Source organism: Lissotriton vulgaris, chromosome 4_1 (genome assembly GCF_964263255.1).
Source record: "Lissotriton vulgaris chromosome 4_1, aLisVul1.2, whole genome shotgun sequence".
NCBI classification, from domain to species: Eukaryota; Metazoa; Chordata; class Amphibia; order Caudata; family Salamandridae; genus Lissotriton; species Lissotriton vulgaris.
The window spans coordinates 1,596,103,237-1,596,123,374 of NC_141691.1; the positions used below are offsets into that span (position 1 = coordinate 1,596,103,237).

The 20,138-nt window shown below is 48.9% G+C and overlaps 1 protein-coding gene across 2 annotated transcripts in view; it reads left to right on the forward strand.

The window, feature by feature from the left end:
• The window catches only part of PREX2 (phosphatidylinositol-3,4,5-trisphosphate dependent Rac exchange factor 2), a 1,248,069-nt gene that overhangs the window by 552,167 nt on the left and 675,764 nt on the right, over positions 1 to 20,138 (forward strand). For both annotated transcript variants that reach the window (XM_086965847.1, XM_086965848.1), the window contains exon 20: positions 8,742 to 8,878. In XM_086965847.1, the coding sequence (XP_086821973.1) occupies positions 8,742 to 8,878 (137 nt within the window). The remainder of the gene's footprint in view (positions 1 to 8,741; positions 8,879 to 20,138) is intronic.

A 20,138-nucleotide genomic window follows, 5' to 3' on the forward strand; every position in this document is an offset into this window, starting at 1 on the left:
TTGCGACCCAGTCTGCCAGCAAATGAGATGACAAACGTGTCATCGTCGTTTTCATAATAGGCAGTAGCGCCTTGTGCAGGTGTTGTCTCTGTTCTTTCCTATCTTCTAGCATGAGATTCCTGAGGGTCGCCTGTTGCCCTCTGGTTGCACCTCCATGGGACCTTCCTCTGCCACTGTAGCAGACGCTGGCGTAGTGGTTCGCTTTGCCACACTTTGAGCACGTCTGTCCTCTGGCAGGACACCTGTCCTGTTCTCTGTGATCGAACCTGCAGTGTCCGCACTTGCCACTGGGCTGGCTTCCTGTGACACACCTTTGGTTTGGTGCAGGTCACCTCTGTACAGCGTCCACGGTCTCTTCCTTCACGTGCGCTGACCTTGGCGCCAACGCGGTTGATGTTTTACTCACTCGAACCGCCTCCATCTCATCAGCCTGCTTGTCCGACAGCTCATGAGAGCGGGCGAGTATTAAAATCTCGTCCAGCGAAATCCCTTGTTGTTAAAGCATTTACTGCCGCAGGGCAATGGACTGTATGACAAAAAACAACCTAGGCAACTCACATCTAAACATTATATTATATTGATGGACAACATGGCTACAATTACTTAGGAAAATATATGTCTTTTTATTATAAATCATGTAAAAACACAACATACAGATAATTTAAAACAAGGTGAACATTAAACATCAGTAAAATCTTGTCTTATCTATTGAATGTAAGACACACATATATTTGTGACAATAAATGACAACACATATGAAAACAATTAAAAAACTGGAAGTGGCAATTAGTGTCTCTACGCGCGTTTCGGCGAACCAGCGCCTTCTTCTGGAGTAGCCACACAAGCTCTAAAAAGAGATCTATCTCTTACATTCAATAGATAAGACAAGATTTTACTGATGTTTAATGTTCACCTTGTTTTAAATTATCTGTATGTTGTGTTTTTACATGATTTATAATAAAAAGACATATATTTTCCTAAGTAATTGTAGCCATGTTGTCCATCAATATAATATAATGTTTAGATGTGAGTTGCCTAGGTTGTTTTTTGTCATACAGTTTATTTCCCTGGCCTAGGAACTATTGTATCCGAATCTTCAGGGGGTCCTTGTTGAATGCAGGGCAATGGACTTGCACCCCCCCTGTATGATTTGGGCCCGGATCTCCTCATTCTGATCATTTCCAGTGCATGTCATGGCGAGTTTCCGGAGAAGGGCGTAAAACATATCTACTATTTCTGCTTGGGTCTGTGGAGCCTGGCACAATTTGAACCGCTCGTAGTCTGGGTTCTTTTGGGGGTCAAAGTACCTATTCAGGGCCGCAATGGCTGCATCATACTCGTGAGCGGCCCCTGTGTCTGGCAATGTCTCAAAGTGCTTGTACAGCTCGTCTCCCCTGAAGTGCATGAGCAGGGAGTGTTTCACTGTTTCATCAGTCTTGCGTGTCCCTGTGAAGTAGTGATTAAGGCAGGCTATCTAGAGCCTTCATCTGGGTGCCGTGGTGGCCGGATCCGCCAGTTGGCTGGACGGCGGTATAGGTGTCACAGACGCGAGAGTGTATGGCGCTAGTGGCGCTTGAGCTTGCTGTTGGGGTGGCGGTGGATCTCCCATGCTGATCTCTCAGAGAAGTCTACCTTGTCAAGTCTATCTGGCTGCTCACAGTGTGCCTCTGTACCCCTTTTGCCCAGACCTTTGGTGTCTAGATGCTGCCTTCTGTGCTTTTTCTAAGCCCTCTTTCTCCCTTGGCTTCTGGAGTGTTCCAGTATGTCTGTGAGATTGGGAGTGTGCTTTCACTTTCGTTCTCCTTTTCTATTATATTATCATTGATTTTTCTTCTTTTCTCTTCAGCCCTCCTAACACTGTAGGCCTCTATGGAGGACTGGGGCCACATGGTGCAATTCCTGCTGTAGCTGGCCGGGCCCTCCTTTTCACAGCACTGCCCTGCAGTTTAGGGGCTCCTCGCGCCTGTGGAAGCGCCTCACGCTCATGCAGGAGAGGCCCTGCACTCGTGCACACGCGGCGGGCCTCGCTGAGTTGATCCGGTCCGGGCGAGGCTCCCGTCGGAGCTCAGGAATGCGCTGGACACTCACCGCCTGAAACTGCTTGCCGTCTGCATGGGCGGGACCACAGCCATCGCAGTGAGTCGCGTGACAGCAGACTCTCCCGTTGGGTAGGTCGCAGGGCTGCTGGGCTGAAGGCGCACGTTGTGCAACAGACGTGGGGCCGACTCCACAGCCTCGTCGCCTGTGTAAAGGGCTGGCAGGGTATCGGGGTCTTGGCCTGGTTGCTGGGCGGAATCAAACACACACACACACACTCAGTGATACTATTTGTCCGAAGGTCACGTACGACCTCGGGCCCCTTTACTTATCACCTCGGACCGAGCCCGGTCACGAGCGGTGAGGTGCAGATACAATGCCGTGTAGAGGCTGGGTGACCCTCTACAGGGGCCAGATGAACTCTCACTAAGAGGAGCGCCTGAATTAAATAGTAGAAAGCCCCAGGGTCACCTCACCTGTGGGCATGGGTCACACTGCCGGCGCCACATCAAAAGGGTAAAGAAACGAGTACTAACTGCGCACTTGTTGCTATGATAATAAAGCTCCTTGACGAGTGAAGAGGCACTATAAATGCGTGATATTTATTTTCAATGCAGTGGTGCGGGTGTGCCTTAAAATGCATTAGGCAGGGCTGCTCATAGCCTTGAAATATTTCAAAAAACTTTGCTTCTGCTGCGGGAGCTAGAAATAAGTTACATTTCACATACATAGACAGACACCTTGGCAGTAGCTGATTTTCTGAAGGAGAATGGAGAAACATGCACACACACAGCTCATGCAGAACAAATAAACCTACACTTTTCAGTAATGTAACCTAATGTGGCCCAGTTATGCTATTTGGACTAAACCTATGTTAAGCATTATTTTTCCAAATGAGAATTAGCTTCTCACAGTCCTGTCTGCCTGGCTTTCCGAACCCTGTGAGTGATTTGATGTCTGCGACAGTACTCACCTACTTGTAAAGCCTCCCTACTCCCAGCAATAGGCTGCTGAACCTAATTTTTGTGGGAATAGTTTGTGAATTCGCTGCACGAGTCTAGGGCATGAAGATAATATGTAGGTTGCCATGATCTCTCCAAAATATCATAACAACTCCAACTAACCAGGTACTGCTGCTGTCCTCAATATAATATGGACTTAACTATAGCCTGAACCATATTCTGAGATAACATTTATCGACAGGATGGGGAGTGCAAGGAGTTCTTGTGTTGGCTTTATCAAGTCTGGAGACTGAACGACTGACTGAATGTACCAATGTGAAGACAGCAGCAAGCAGAATGTAGAGGTCCCTATTTGACTATCAATCTGAAAGGGGCCTACAAAATGAGAAGTACATTTGGGATGAGAACCAGACGTTGTCAGATACTTAGTTGACAGTCAGATCTTGTTCCTTTTTTGAAGCGTTAGTGCTGCTTTTCTGTGGTGGTCTGCAAAATGTTTATATATATATTTTTTTGCTTATAGTAGATGATAATAAGCTATGCTTTAGAAAGTCTGGATGCTTTTCAGAAGCCATGTCACTGAAGGGACTCCTGGCTGGCCACAGATGTTCATGGTAACCATGTGTGCAGCAGAAAAGAGATCTTCATAGCAAGGCACACAAGGAATCATTATAGGCAAGCTTTGCAAGACCAATTCATCAACTCCAAGTTTATGAAAAACCACCTCAATATTGTGGACTGTGTTGATTTAATGGTTCTGTCTGACCATCCGTCTTGAGTGTGGTATTGGGTAGACTTAAATGCTTGGTACTCACTCTTTTCATATGTTCCTTTCAGTATAAAACTGTAAATTGAATGACTGTGCGGTAAAACGTGCCTGCAAACAAAAGTTATGTGGGCTATAAAGATTCCTGCAAATTCTACCAATGTAGGTAACTCCATGAATGGTACAGTGCCCCCACTGGTGAAAAATCTACTTCTGCCAGGATCTAAAGGTGGTAGTCCACAATGAGATCCAGTGATATCATGATTCTTGGGAGAGGAGCGGTAGGTGAAGGCTGTTGTGATAGAGTTGAGGAACAGTGAGAGACTTTTTCTTGTGCACATATGGGGCATTGCTGGTTAAAGTGTTTAACTGACTGTTTTAAGTGAGGCCACCCAAAGTGTTGACTGATGATATCCTGCATCTTCCTCAGTCCTGGGTGTCAGCTGCAGGAGAATCATACCACTTTATCCCTTGTTGTTGAATATCAGTGTATGGAATTTACAGGGCTTCTTTTCAACAGAGTAACAGGTTCAACACTGTACTCAGATCTGCGTTTTTCTCAGTCCATTAATGTTTTGCAGTAGCTATTTGTGCCTGTTTAACTTATTCCTGGATTGTGGCCAGTTCACTAGCTTACTTTTTTTGTAGCTGAAATGATGGTAAAGGGCAAATATGAAATTCTGTGTCTTCTGTCTGACGTGAGAAGGTATCTGCCTTGCCATGTCTCTTACTAGGTTGATAGGTGATTAAGTAGCGAACCCAGAGAAGAAAAATGTCCATCGAGCATGCTTCCCATCAGCACATTTCTTGAAAGTAAGATTCAGTGTTTATTGTGATCTGCCACTACAGTGATTCTATGATGTTCCTCGAAAATGATATTAATGTGTTTTAAGTTGGCGAAATCCTCGTTTATAACCAGTAGTTCTCTATCACTGCTGCTCAGAATGCTCTGTTTTCAAGGTTTAATTCCAGATTTTTTCTTCTGGTAACAGAGGGGGTAGATGCCCTGACATGTCACTTTCCCGAGCGTCTTCTCGTTGCTTTCTCCTCCCTTTCCTGTAATTACCAGGTTGCTGCCTCATATTCTGAGACAGAAGGGGGAAATGCTTCTGGTGGTCCATCAGTGGCCTTGGACCCATAGGTCTGGTTGAATATCAACTAAGCAGGATTTCATTATGTTGATTTCCCCATCTCTTCTCTCCTCCCCTCCAGCTGATATATCTGCAGAGGATGTGAAACAGGCATTAGACATTAAGAGGAGGAGATTGAAAGGTTTGCTCTCGCAGAAGGAGTTGCTTGAGCCATTAAAGGCTCTAGGAGATTGTCTACTAGGAAAGTATATAACCACCTTTCGGACACCTTACACAGATGGTGTGAGAGTAAATAGACTTTACCTTGGGAACGTGACCCTTCATCAATCTTTTAATTCCTAAAGAATGTGTTTGCTTTGGGAATGTCTACTGCTATACTTGTAATTCAGCCGGCTGGCATTGGTGCCTTTAGAGAACCTTTGGGAAGTATGCAGTCTATTGAACCTATACCCTGAAATCGTTCAAAACCATATTGTTACATACGGTGGAGGAAGACATGTTTAGTTAGATTGTGGTCTCCTGAGGATCCTTGCCCCCGCTGCATTTCCTCTTCCAGTGCAAATTCTAACAGAGTTATTTAATAGATCCCTCTGCACTAATGCTCCTGCTGTTAAAGAAACCTCTAAATATGGCAAACTATTTCCCAATCTCTTTACTCCTAGTTCCACCTAAAGTTTTTGAGAGACAGATAAACTCTCGGCTAACACTGCATCTGGGGGAGAACAATCTACTCTACGTAGCTCAAACAGGGTTTGGGGCGACGGTCAGTCTTTTTTGTCAGATAGAACACCATTTATTCACCATACCCCATTCAAGACAGAGTCAGCATCTGTTACCTGTAGCATCCCCCATGGATTGTCTTTGAGCCCAGAGCTCTTTAATATTTACGGCGCCCTTCGGGCGGCCCTTGTAAGAGCTAAAGGCTTTTGGTATCCTATCCTATGCAAATGATACACAATTAATTGTATCAGTTGTGGAAAATGCTGAAAGCATGTGGCCTTGTGAATTGTCTGACTTTGGTTGCTACATGGGTGCAAGACCACTGTTTAAAACTGAACAGAGATAAGATGAAGATGTTTCCAGTTTGGTAATACTAACCCTACCTGGAAGAACAACTGATGGCCAAGCACACTCGCCACCCTCACCACCCCCAAGAAAGCAGCAAAAAATCCAGAAAGGATAACTAAGAACACTTGGTAGATGGAAGATCAGGTGACCATCATCTGAGGGACGTTTGATGTTTCCTGCTCCTCCTACGCAGAATCTTTAGCTGACTGCTGATGCAGACCATTCAATCCATCCCCCAGGCTCTTATTTTAGTCACCGGGACTACAGGAATACACTGTTTATGGGAATAGTGAACTACTTGTTTTATTTGTTATCACACCTGCAAACTATCCAGAATACGGCTGCCCACATGATCTGCCATCTACCCAACAGATCCCTCTCGTCCCCAACTTTAAAGTTCGAGCACCGGCTACTTGTTTGCAAAGGGGCCATTTTCAAATTGTTTTTCCATGTCCATCAAACCCTTTATGCAGCAGAAACACATTACCTGTGCATTAGAATCTTTTTATAGACCACCCAGGGTCCTCGGTTCAGCCTGGCAGGCCTTTGTCTTCTTACGTGGCATTCAGTGGGCCGGAATGCGTGTTGTTCCTTAAGCCATCCTGCTGCCCATTCACTGGAAGCCCTCCCTTTGTAAATGCGCCTAACTCCAAGCATCACACTGCGCAGGAAGTGGCTTAAAACATGGCTCAATTATTCCTATTTTTCATTACTTTTATTTGTTTTCCTTTCTATAATACGTTTTTGACCTGATAGGCTGTGCCAGGATAGCCCTTCGGGGATGACTGGAAGCATTACAAGTCATATTAGCATTAACATAACATAACGTAACGTAACATAAAGTAACATAGCATAACATAATGCAGCGTAACATAACATAACAACATACACTGGCAGTCACATTATTCTTTGTGTATTTGGTGTTATGTTATTTTTAAATTCCTGTAGCTGTGTGGTGCTTGGATACATCCTGAAGATGAGGATAGGGACGCGGGGAAGGATGTGGAGGTATTGTCTAGATTAACTTGGATAATCCCATTACACTGAGCCCTGTCTCCTCTTCACAGGCCTTTCTCACCCTTCCTCCCCTCGGAATGCAGCTTTGGTTGGGAGCTTGATATTGTACTGAAGTAATTGGGGGACGGCTAACCTTTATATGGGCACGGATACAAACAACTTTCAAACATGTTTGCGTTTTCTGTGGAAGTGACTGCCAGGAGCAGGAGCAAGCCTCACTCAAAGATAAATCTTGGGTGAGATGGAAGGAATCAAAGTAATGGGATTACCCAAGGCAATCTAAATATTAATCTTACTTTTCCAGAACTATTTTTTTTAATATCCCATTTTGCTCACTATTGTAGAATTCAAAGTCTTTTATGAAGAAGGACAAGGTGAATAGAGATAACTGAAGCATATTACTGGCCTTGCAGTGATCCTACACAGCTTGAGATAAAGTCTGTTGCGTATATTTTGTTGGACGAGATCCAATTTAAGGGGCCAGCTCTTCAAAATATGTCTTTCTGTCTCTTCGTCTATCTATCTATCTATCTATCTATCTATCTATCTATCTATCTATCTATCTATCTATCTATCTATCTATCTATCTATCTATCTATCTATCTATCTATCTATCTATCTATCTATCTATCTATCTATCTATCTATCTATCTATCTACCTACCTACCTACCTACCTACCTACCTACCTACCTACCTACCTACCTACCTACCTACCTACCTACCTACCTACCTATCTACCTACCTACCTACCTACCTACCTACCTACCTACCTACCTATCTATCTATCTATCTATCTATCTATCTATCTATCTATCTATCTATCTATCTATCTATCTATCTATCTATCTATCTATCTATCTATCTATCTATCTATCTGTCTGTCTGTCTGTCTGTCTGTCTGTCTGTCTGTCTGTCTGTCTGTCTATCTATCTATCTTTCTATCTATCTGTCTGTCTGTCTGTCTGTCTGTCTGTCTGTCTGTCTGTCTGTCTGTCTATCTATCTATCTATCTATCTATCTATCTATCTATCTATCTATCTATCTATGTCAATTCAGCTACCTATATTGTCTGCATTTGTATCTCTGTCTCTCTTTCTCAGTCTCCCCCTATTTTTGTCACAGTCTAGCTGTCAGACTGTGTCTATCTGTCTATTTAGCTATCTACCTATGTGTCTGTCTGTCTTTCGTTCTAAAATTAGCGCCCCATATTATCTGTTTATGTATCTGTTTTTCTTTCTCCGTCTTTCCCTATTTTAGTTACTTTCCCTGGCTATCTGTTGCTTGCCTGTCTGTTAGCTCCCTCGATTCAGCTACACATAATATATGTACATGTCTCTCTGTCTCTCTTTGTCTCTGTCTCTCCCTGTTTTACCATCTATCAGTCTGTTTGTCTTGTTATTGATGAATCGTACGGCAAGGGACCTGAAGGTTAGTGGGAACTTTCTCATCCGAGAGTTTGATGATTCTTTGATTCCGAACATTCGCTTTAAACCTGAGCCTGGACTATGAGGCTAAACAGGCAAATTCTGAACGATCTCATAGCATAACACAAGACCATATTGCCACATCAATTAACATGTATCAAGGATTATTGGTGGAGCAGTCAATCTTCACCGGTGGATTAGCTTCAAAGAGTCTGTATTCCTAATTTGGAAGAAGTGATTACATTGCTATACCCTTCCTCCCTGTGGCCTCAGTTAAGAAAAATAATTTCAAGACTTCATACAGGCGACTGTTAATCAGGAAGGAGAATTTACATTTTAATTATGGTTGGCTGTCTTTCATCTTCATGCTCACAGGAACAGTGGCGGCGATGGCGGGCCTTCATCCTGGTCAGTGCATCATTAAAGTGAACGGAATAAATGTCAGCAAAGAAACCCACGCAAGCGTTATTGCGCACGTCACGGCGTGCCGGAAGTACCGACGTCCTATGCAGGTGAGAGTTGACTGTACGGTGAGATGAATTGCTTTATGATGGTGTTCAGAAAGTAGAGCAGCCTCTTGAACTCAGCCTGCTCCATGAAATGTCACGTGATGTAAGTGCCGTCTCCCAGCAATTGCTGTCACAGCATGTCTCTAGCATACTTCCTGTTTGCGCCCTGGCGTTTAAGATATTCAACAAATGTATTATAAGCTTCCCCAACCTGTCAAACCGAGAGACTCCGACTTGTCAAGGAAGACCGTCTACTCTTACCGCACTTTTACGGAGCGTATTCTGTATTGTCGTAGGAGCGTCTTAATCCTGGAAAGGAGGTTACAGGCAACAAGCTGTGATACGCAGGGGAGATGGAAACATTCAATTGGACAGTCATGTGTGCCATACTATAACTAAGACACATTTTCAGGTTGCAGTACAGAGAGATAAAGTGGTTTCTCCGAAATTACCAATTTTTGTTCAAGTATTAACCTTGGTTTACTGGTCGCAAGACCCCCCTCCTCTCATGCACTCATTTTCTTCACTCCCTTTCTGACTCTTTTACGTTGTTCTTGTTTATTGTTCAATCTGCTGTCAAAGAAGATCACCAGGGGCCCTATTACCTACAGTGCGCACTTTCCCTGTTTGCACTAAGGCGCACCTTAAAGCAGGTGCACCGTGCAGAAGCAGGGAAAGTGCACTGTTCGGTTGAATGCGCTGCCCTGGGGGCAGCCACAAACTGGTGCTGCCCTGGGGCTGTGCATTCAAGTAAAACACGGAACAGGTGCTTCAAAGCCTCTCTGTTTCATTGTGCAGTCGGCCCTCGCCTGCACTTTTAAGGGGGGTGAGAGATCCCTTTGCAGGCAGGTGCAGTGAATGAATGCACCCGCCCGCAAAGGGGAGGTCTGGGGGCGGGGTCCTTAGTACCCCCTTGACCCTATCCAGAGGGATGCCATCAGGGGGCGCACTGACAGTATCCCACTTTTTCGTGGCCCACTGTCCGTGCACCTCCGGACAGCTTCTTTACCTCTGCGCTTGCGTCTATAATAGGCACGAGCCCAGTCAATCAATCAATCTAAGCATTTATAGAGCGCACTACTTACCCGGAGGGTCTCAAGGCGCTTGGGGGGGGGGGGAAAGGGGGGGGGGTGCCGCTACTGCTCGAACAACCAGTGGTAAAGAGATTCCTTCATTAGCATGGGGCCCGCTCCCATGCAAGTGAGGGAATGTCCTCTTATGATAGCACTGGCACAACATGTGTGCCAGCACCATCTGCTGCCCCTTCTGTAATACCAAAGTGCCCGAGGGGCGAAAAAGCGGGCACAAACACCTGTTCCGTCCCTGGGGCACTTCTCTAATATGGGTCCAGGTCTCACCCTTGCACACATACACAGTGGAAATGGTTAATTAGTAAAATAATAAGTGCTGGGGCCCAAACTTTTACTCAGAAGTCCGCTGCCAGTGCTGTCCATTGTTAAGGTTGCCGAATACCAAAGCAGCATAGTCTTGGTTCCACTTCAAGCCACTTTGATCCACCACCATACACTCCCTGCCCTTTATTTCACTCTTACAGGCTCTATTTCATTGCTGCTTCCTCTCTTTGCCACTGTTTTACTGGATTTCTCCACCTTCTTCTTTCCCCTTTTCTGGGGTTACACGTCACTTGTTCTTCTTGTCACTCATTTCACCCGCTGTTTCTCTCTACCTGGATTTTTCCCCTTTCTTTTCTATCGCATTTGTCTGATGATTCAATATATTCTTTATTTTTTACCACTCCATGTCTATTTTCCATTCCTTTGTCCATTGTCTCATTTCTTTTAAGTTTCAAGAGTAAGTTTATTCAAGAATAGCAATCAAACAACAATACTTCGTACAAATGAACAATAAAAAATGTCATAGGTGAGGGAGAGGAAATAAGGGATATTGATGATACATAGTTACATTAGAAGTGAGAAAGAAATTACATTGAGAAATATGTATACCTGAAAGGCAAAGAATGTCTGGTTAATATTAGATTTAACACAATACAAAATTAAGATATGATATTATTTCAATGTATTATCATACATATACTGTTGAAATGAGATATTGAGCAATGTCAATACTATATAAAGGAAGTAAAGGAGGCTTAGCAACTTTTTGTAGTGAAGGTTGGGGTATAAAGGATTTTTTGGCACTATCATCTAGAAATTGCGTGATAGGAGACCATAGCTGTAATCGTTTTGTAGCAAGCGATATTGGGTGTACTATAGTCTTGTCCAATCTTTAGGTTTAAAGTATTTTTATTAAGGCACAAAAACACGGGGAGGGGAGCAGGAGGTCAAGCATACATACAATACAAGAAGCGGAACGTTGCAGCGAGTCAGAAGAAAAGCAGGGAGGCAGGAAGTCCCAGAGGGTAACTAGGCAAATACAGCAGGCAATAAGGCATTGTGAACGACCCCCCTGTTGACCCCCACTCCCTAAGCAAGGCCCCACCCGAATAGCACCCCGCAACACAGTAAAGGAGAAGCATACCGTACCACCAACCCCCCGACCCCAGAAAGGAAGAAGAAAGGAGAGCAAAGGAGGAAAAGAAAGAAAACAATACCCCAACATCCCCGTCCGAAAGGCAGCAATAGAAGCATATAACCCCTCTTCCCGCCCCCAACCCCCGGCCCCCAATCCGCACATTCACTCCGCCGCAGCTGCCGGCGGCGTCAGCCTAAGGAGGCGCAAATACCGTGGACACGTGAGCTCGTGGAATTCCGTGGACAGCAATGCCAAAAAGGGGTGCCAGAGCTCCTCGAACTGGTCGACATTCCCAGCCACCGTTAGCGACATCTTCTCCATGCCCAGTACCTGCCAGAGTCTATGCAGCCAGCCAGTGATAGAGGGGGCAGTAGGGGTGCGCCAGAGTATCAGTATGTTCTGAACGGCTGAACCTAGCGCAATCGCAATCTGCCTGCTCCTGCGGGATTTCAGCGGGTACATCAAATCATTGGGGAGGCCTAGCAAGACATACGCGGGGAAGCGCGGAAGCTCTATCTCAAAATGCCTATCCACCTCATCTAAGACTTCCTTCCAGTAGGCCGACAGCACCGGGCACTCCCAGAGAACGTGCGTGAGGGTGCCCTCCTGTCCGCAGCCGCGCCAGCAACCTTTATCGCCTATTTTGCGCATCTCATAGAGCCGCTCCGGGGTATAGTACCAATAGGTGGACACTTTAGTGAAGGTTTCCGTCAGCCCAGTATGGTACGCAGAGTGCCTCGCCCGATACGCAATCTTGTCCCACTCCTTGTGACTCAGGGTCCTACCCAGTTCCCTGTGCCAGCGCTCCCTCCCTGGGTTATGGTAATGAAACGGCGGGGGTTGGAGAAATTTATACAAATCAGTGATGAGCTTGGCGTCCGAGGTCCGGGTTACCAACCATCGCTCGTAGGGCGTGATTGAACGGGCAGCGACGTCACGCACTGGGGGTTGAAGAGCCCAGTGGCGGACCTGCATGTAACGCAGCCTGTCCCCCTCCGTCAGGCCAAACTCCTGTCGGAGCTGCTGGAAGGGGAGCACGCCCTCCGGCCCGTAGATCTGGAAAAGCGCCCTGCAACCCGCACTCACCCAGTGGGAAAAAGCTCCCGGCTCCCAACCCGGGGCAAAGTCCGGATTGTCTGCGATGGGAGTGAACGGCGATGGAAAGGTCGTGAGCTCACGCAGCTCACCCACCACGTCCCACACTCTCAGCGGGACCCGGGTGATAAAAGAGGCGTAGAGATTAGGCGGGCGGTGAGCGCGCCGCAGGAACGGGACCTCCTGGAGGGTACGGCCTGCGACTGCCTGGTCCTGAAAGAGCCAGTGTTTATCCGATTCCCACCGGCTCCACTCCACCAGATACCGAAGCTGCGCCGCCTGAAAGTATCTCCGGAGGTCCGGGACTCCGAGACCCCCCGCCTCCGGGGCCAGCATGGAGAGGACCCGCTTCATCCGAGGCTTACGGCCCTGCCACACAAAGCGAGATATGTCCGCCTGCGCCTGCCGTATCCAACCCACGGGGGGCTGGAGGGGCAGAGCGCGGAAGAGATATAGGATCTGAGGCAGTATCGTCATCTTCACCGCCGCGATACGGCCCAACCACGAGAGCAGGCCCTTGTTCCATCGGCCGAGTTCCTCTTTGATCTTTTTGCCCAGAGAGGAGTAGTTAGCTGCAACCATGGCAGGCAGGGAGGGAGCAAGCAAAATGCCTAGGTAAGGCACCGTGGAGGAGGACCACTACAGAGGAAAGAGACTCTGAAGGTCCTGCCTGGTGTCAGCAGAGAGCGACACATCCAGTGCAGCCGACTTAGTCATGTTCATTTTAAAACCCGCCACACGGGCAAAAGCGTCCAGTTCCTGGACGCAGGCAGGGAGCGACCGCTTGGGGTCGTCAAGGGTCAGCAAGACATCGTCCGCGTATAAGCTGACAGTGTGCGTGTATTGCCCCATCTTCACCCCAACAGCGTCCGGATTATCTCGAATCCTCTGTGCAAACGGCTCTATATAGAGGGCAAAGAGGAGCGGCGAGAGGGGGCAACCCTGTCTCGTGCCGCGCTCAATGGCAAAGCAATTGGAGCTGTGTCCATTGACACGCACTGACGCAGATGGTCTCCTATAGCAGTTAAAGACCATAGTGCGGAACTTCTCGCCGATCCCCAGTTTCCCAAGGACCAGTTCGAGATATGGCCAATGAACCCTATCAAAGGCCTTCTCCGCGTCGACTGATAGCAGCATCCGCTCCCCCGGAATGCGTGAGGCCTTTTCCAGCACGTGCGTCACCCTCTTTGTGTTGTCGACCGTCTGCCTACCGGGTACAAAACCGGCCTGGTCTGCCTCCACCAGACCTGGTAAATGTAAACCCAATCTGGCCGCCAAGATTCCGGTGTAAAGCTTGAGGTCCACATTTAGGAGCGAGATGGGCCGGTACGAGCCGCACAGGGTCCGGTCCTTCCCCGGCTTGGGGATAACCGACACCGTCGCTGAGAGAAGGTCCGGCGGGATAGCTCCCGGCTCGGAGAAGGAGTTGAACAAGCGAGCCAGTAGAGGCGCGACAGTGGGACAGAAGGTCTTGTAAAACAAGGCCGTATAGCCATCCGGGCCCGGGGCTTTGCCGTGTGTTAGCCGTGCAATCGCGGAGATGACCTCCTCCACGTGAATGTCCCTCTCCAGGTGGTCCGCCTGGGAGGGGTCCAGGGCCGGAAGGGTCACGGACTCCAAATAGGCCTCAGCCTCTCCCGGTGGGGAAGGCTCCGCCGCGTACAGTTCCTCGTAAAAGGAACGAAAGGTATCTGCCACCTCCGCGTCACCGGAAACCGGGATCCCGTTCACTCCCACCAGCTCCTTCACCACATTGCGCTGCTGCGCAGCCCTGAGCCTATGGGCCAGGAGTTTACCGCACCTGTCTCCGCCGGTGTAAAAGGCATGCTTCAGGCGCAGCGCAGCATACTCCGCCCGATCCAGATCCAACGCAGAGAGGAGTTTCCGAGCCGCCTTCAGCTGCTTCCAGATACGAGGAGCCCCCGTCCGGCGGTGAACCTGCTCGAGCTCCCGAACCTGCGCTGTCAGTTCCTCCCTCTTGCGTTGGCGTTCCCTGTTTTCCGCTGAGGAAATGGAGATAAACTCCCCTCTGACGACCGCTTTCAAAGCCGCCCACTGCGTCGCCAGGGACGTGGCAGAGTTGTTATTGTGGGTCAGGTAGTCCTGGATGACCTCCTCCACTCGCTTTACGACCGATTTCTTATGGAGAAGCGTGTCCCGGAGCCGCCACATCCCCCTAGAGGGGGGGGCCGCCGGCCAAGCAAAGATTCCGGAAACCGGTGCGTGGTCGGACAGGGACAAAACCCCGATGTCCGCTGCCGTGGCGGCCGAGCGAAGCGGTCCACTCACCAAGAGGTAGTCCAACCGTGAATACGTGCGGTGCGCGTGGGAGAAATAGGAGTAGTCCCTATCGGTGGGGTGCAGGACGCGCCAGAGGTCATGCAGGTCCATTTCCGCAAGCTGGTCCTGCACCGCCCTAGAAAGCTCCCCTGTCTGCGGAAAGCGTTGGGCAGACCTATCCAGGGTGGAGTCGAAGACCGTATTCAGGTCTCCCCCCAAGATGATATGGCGATCGGGCGAGGCAGTAACGTCCACCAACACTGATTCCAGGAAACGATCCTGGTGGTCATTCGGGCTGTACGCCGAACCAACCGTAAAGGTAACACCTCCCAACCGCATGCGATACACCAGAAGCCTCCCTTTCTGCTCAGCATGTTTATGTAACACCTCCCCCCTGAAGGAGCTGGCTAAAAGAATGGCCACCCCAGCAGTCTTAGTCGTGGCAGAGGAAAAGAATTGCGTGGGGAACTTGGCAGAGCGCAACCTATGGCAATCTTTGGAAAGCAAATGGGTCTCCTGCAGGAGGCAAATATCCGCCTGCGACCCCTCCAACAGGGAAAGGATCGCCCTACGTTTCACGGGGTTATTCAGGCCCTTAACATTAAGGGTCACTACCTTCAGGGGTGGCATCGCCTCCAGGGAAACAACGCGCTATGCAGTGGGCAAGGGATCAGCGGAGGGGGCGCGCGGGGCAGGGGCGCAGGGAAGGCCAGAGGCAACATCGCACATGTTCGGACCACTTCGGACGGGACCCCCCCCACACCAAACCAACAGTTAAACCCCCCCAGAGCCAACCCATGGCAACCAACCAAAGTAAGAAAAAACAGAAAACAACACCCCATAGTCTCAGTCTAGCCCAAATGGGCGAGTCCGTAGAAAAAAGTCAAGTGGACGTCCAGCCACACCCCCCCCCCCCCCCCACCCCCCCAGCCCCAGCTCAGCACCGTTAAAGCTAAGAACCTCTCCCCCCGGAGAAAAGTTAGGCCGTCAGGGCCACACCAGTAGCTTCAGGCAAGTTCCTGGCCGCATTCCTCAGGGCCTCCGCCATTTCTGCCCTGATGGTGGGCGAGTCCGGACGACTCGCCGGCGCTGACGATGGGCGCCTCCTCGACCTCCGCCGGCCCCGCCGCTCGGGGCGCCGCCATGCAGGTGTAGCCCCCTCCTCCTCTGTAGCAGTAAGGCCCAATACTCCACAGACATCTTGCAGAGAGCGCAGCTGATGCAGCACCCCATTCCATCGAAAGATAAGACGGAAGGGGTGGCCCCAGGAATAGGGTGTCTCATGCTCTCGCAGAAAGTCCGTCGCGATGCGGAAAGACCTGCGCTTCTGCAATGTGATGGCGGACAGGTCCTGATAGAGCGCCACAGGTCTATCACGAAAGGTCAGCGGCTGCTTCCTGCGGGCCTCCGTCATGATGCGCTCTTTCAGGGGGAAATCCGGCAGGAAAGCTAGGATATCAGGCGGGGGAGCCGATGACTGGCGCTGGCGGCCCACCCTATGCGCTCTATCAATGCGGATCGGGAAGTCCGCTCCTTCCTCCAAGATGTCGCGGAACAAGTCCTGCAGATAGGCCACCAGGTCCCCACCCTCATCCGCGGACGGAACACCTCGCACCCGAATGTTATTCCGCCTGGACCTGTTCTCGAGGTCTTCCGAATGGGCCTGGAGCTCAACACACTGCTCCCGGAGGCGGAGGACGTCCTGCTGGAGATGAGTTATCTCTTCATCGCGACGCTGGGCCGTCGTTTCCACAGCATCGACCCGCTCGCCCAGGCCTTCGACCTCCCTGCGCACCTCCCGGACCTCTCCAGCCACCTCGGTCTTAAGAGTTTGAAATTCCTCCTTGAGGGAGCTGAATAAGTCCTCCATGAAGGACCTCGTGACTGGTGGCTCGCCCACGGCTGCGTCCGTCGATGTCCGGGAGGCCCCCGGGGATGGCTGTGTCCTGTCGCGTAGTTGCTGGGACCTGCCGAGCATTTCCGGCAAAGTGCGATCTCCTCGTGCCGCGCCACGTCTCCCAGCCATCTTGGCCCCCGGTGAAGCCTAGGGTCAGTCGCTGTAGGCGAGCGCCACCGCTCGCGGGCACCAAATGTGAGGCCCTCGGTGGGGACAAGGGTAGTGCGTCACAGGCGACAAAATGGCGGCCCGGTCCTGGGCAAGACGACCCCCGGGCCAGCAGGGCAGGCAGCAACGTCCAAAGTGGAGGCCTCCAGTCTCGTATTCCCAGGGAGGGCAGTAGATGAGTCGGTGCCAGGACAAATCGAGGCCCTCGTAGAAGAAGGGTGCGGGCGAGGGCCACTGGGCACAGCTACACAAAGACAAGATGGCGGGAGGGTGGGACCCAAGGAGGTAGCCCGGGCCGGCAAGTCCATGGGCGACCCCCAAACAGCAACGGGTCCGGAAGGGGCGAAACCGGCGGCTCCCCTCGCCACTAGTTAATTCGCCCGGCACGGGCACAGCTCGAACTCCGCCATCCAGCGTCTCCGGGCGCGGAGTTCGCAAGGCGTCACCCCTCGAAGTCCAAGGCAGGGGGAGGGTCGCCGGCGCAGGGGTGAGGTCCGTCGCCCATCAGCGGTGTTCGCCACCAGGGCGCTGGTCAGGAAGCTCCGGCACTCCGCGAAGTCCGTCTATTCCGCTCCCTCGGGATCTCCGGCTTTCAGCTGTTCAGCACTCGGCCTAGCCGAGGCGAGCGGACAGCGCCGCCGTATGCTCCGCCCCCAAGCTCTTCTCCTCGGGACGACCCAGGCTCCGCTCCCTCGGAGCAATCTTCGGATAAACTTTTCGGGGACTTCCCCCGGGGCCATGAAAGTCAAAGTGGCATCAAAGTGTGCCCCAGGAATTCCGGCACAGTTCTCTTGCCCGCAGTGCAGCCGCGGGGGGAGAGAAGCGCGGCGATCTGGGCTCGGGCTGAGCCGGGCCGGAGGAGCTATGGGAGGAAGCGTCCGCTCACCCCGCCATCTTGGCCACGCCCAGCCTTGTCCAATCTTTGATTATGACAGATAGCATACCACCAGGCAAGATATGATAATTTAGAGGTGTCCTTCCAATTTTTTGTTATCTGTTGAAAAACAACTGCTAATTGCAGATCTATGTTTTGCCTGTGCGAATGCCTTTTCTTCCAATCAGTGGATAAGCTACCTAAGATAATATTAATAAAGGAAAGGGGAGCTGTAGTGTTGGGTATGATGTTAATTTGAGACCAAACCTGTTCCCAAAACTTGAATACATATGGGCATGTAAATAGCATATGTTTTAAGTCAGCAATTTCATGAGAGCAAGTGGGGGTAGCAGCATGTATCCTGTGGAAATGTGCGGGTGTAAGAAGCAGCCTGTTATAAATGAAGAAAATTGTTTGTGTGGTACTTGCCGCTCTGGATGATTTCCTTATTTCTAGCCATTTTCTGTTCTATAAAGAGACCGGATAATCAATGCCTAAGTCAGTCTCCCAGGAAAGTTCTATTTTAGATTTGTCCCTATTTATGGGAGATTGTACTAAACGAGAATAAATAGTAGAGGCTTTAGGATGTAAATGTAGAAGACTATCCCAAATGCTCTCAGTCTGGGAAGTTGAAGAGGGCGTATGTGGAAACTGAGCACAGGTTTCAAGTATCGCAGTTCGTAGGATTGAAAATTTATGCTGGAAGGAAACGGGCATGTGATAAAGGCCCCATACCCGCAGAAACTGGAGTGTGTCCTGTTCAAATAGCTGGTGTACCCAAATGAAACCTATATTTCACTATATTTTCCAGTATATAGGTTTATTTTTGACAAGTATAAATTTGTTATGCCAAATTGTGAACTTGAGAAAAGTGTCAAAATCATGTGGGACCAGAGGAAAAGTAGCTTGTAATATTTTACACGAGTGTTTGATTACTGGTGTATAGCTTTTTTTCGGCTTGCGAGTAAAAGAAAGATATTCTTGAAATGAAAATGGTGCTATAAATGAAGCTTCGAGGTCAACCCATAATGGGCTGTCAGATGATTGGTCAGAAATGAGAGATTCTTCAGTTGAAATGCTTTATGATAGTTGGAAAAATGGGGAACATTAACACCTTCTGATTTTGGTTGTGTTAGTTTCTGTAGTGCCAGTCTTGGTTTTTTGTTATTTCATAAAAATGATGTTAATATAGAATTGACCTTATGAAAAAAATGTAGCTGGTATAGATAATGGTATATTAGAAATGATGTAGAGTATGATGGCGGTAAGCATCATTTTATTGGTGTCTAAACGTCCCCACCACGAGAGATGAAGCGGATGCCATCTTGCAGTGAGCGTTTTTAATTTATCCATATATTTAGCTAAATTTAGAGAAATGGATGTTGCTATGGAGGGAGAGAACCGTAATCCAAGGTACTTTATGTGTTTGTCATTCCATGCAAACTTGGAGACCTGACACTCTTCTTTAAACATATATTTGGTTAAAGGCATTCGCGCACATCCACTGATCATACAACAGGTGTTGATTGATTCTACATCCTTTTACCTTCCTGTACTTGTGCTCTATGCTCCTCTCAGATGTAAGGCTTGCCCCTTGTAGCAGCCAGTTTTTGACCTGCTTATTTCATTACTTGCTGTGTACCACCTGTCTGTGATTATTGTGACTGTAACTGTTTGGTATTCTTATATGACATGTAACTGATTGGTATTCTCATATGACATTGTTACTGGCTCTGTATTCTCCCTTGCTTCTCGGGGTGTATCATTTGTATGTGACTTTTGTTAATACAACTGTTTGTCATTCTTTACTGGTCTAGTACTCTCCCTTTCATCCTTTTGTAAAGCGCTCTGATATCCCTCGGGATCTGGTTCGCGCTATATAAAACTTTATAAAATAAAAATAACCTAAATAAAATAACAGGAGCATGGTCAGAGATGAGTTTGGGACCTATATCTGCTGAAAGCAAAGGTTGGGAAACATTGTTTGTGATAAAAATATGGTCTAATCTGGACTGTATATCAAACAACAGAAGAGTGTCAGTCGTTCTTTGTATAAGCACAAACAAGGGAGAAAGGTGAAAGTAGTAAATCTCACTGGATTTTACAGGAAGCCCTCACTCACCACCCTGGTTGGTGACATGCTTCATCATTGGGCCCACCAGGAGAAGTTGAATGCCTCCCTGGTGTGCTACCACCTCGGTACCTGGGTCCTACCTCTCAACCAGACCACGAGGTCCGGTTGAGAGGCAGAACCCAGGTACCGAGCGGGTGCCAGGCGTTGCGGGCGGTGTGCCATTTTCACCTCCACCCCCCTCCCGAGACCTATGGGGCATGGATCTTTTAGCTGGCAAATTATACAGGTTCCTCTGATTTTGGGGGAAACCCCACAACTTGTTGGATTGTTCTCTTTTTTCTTGCACTTACTAGTTTTTACACTATTTTTAACTTTTACGTCC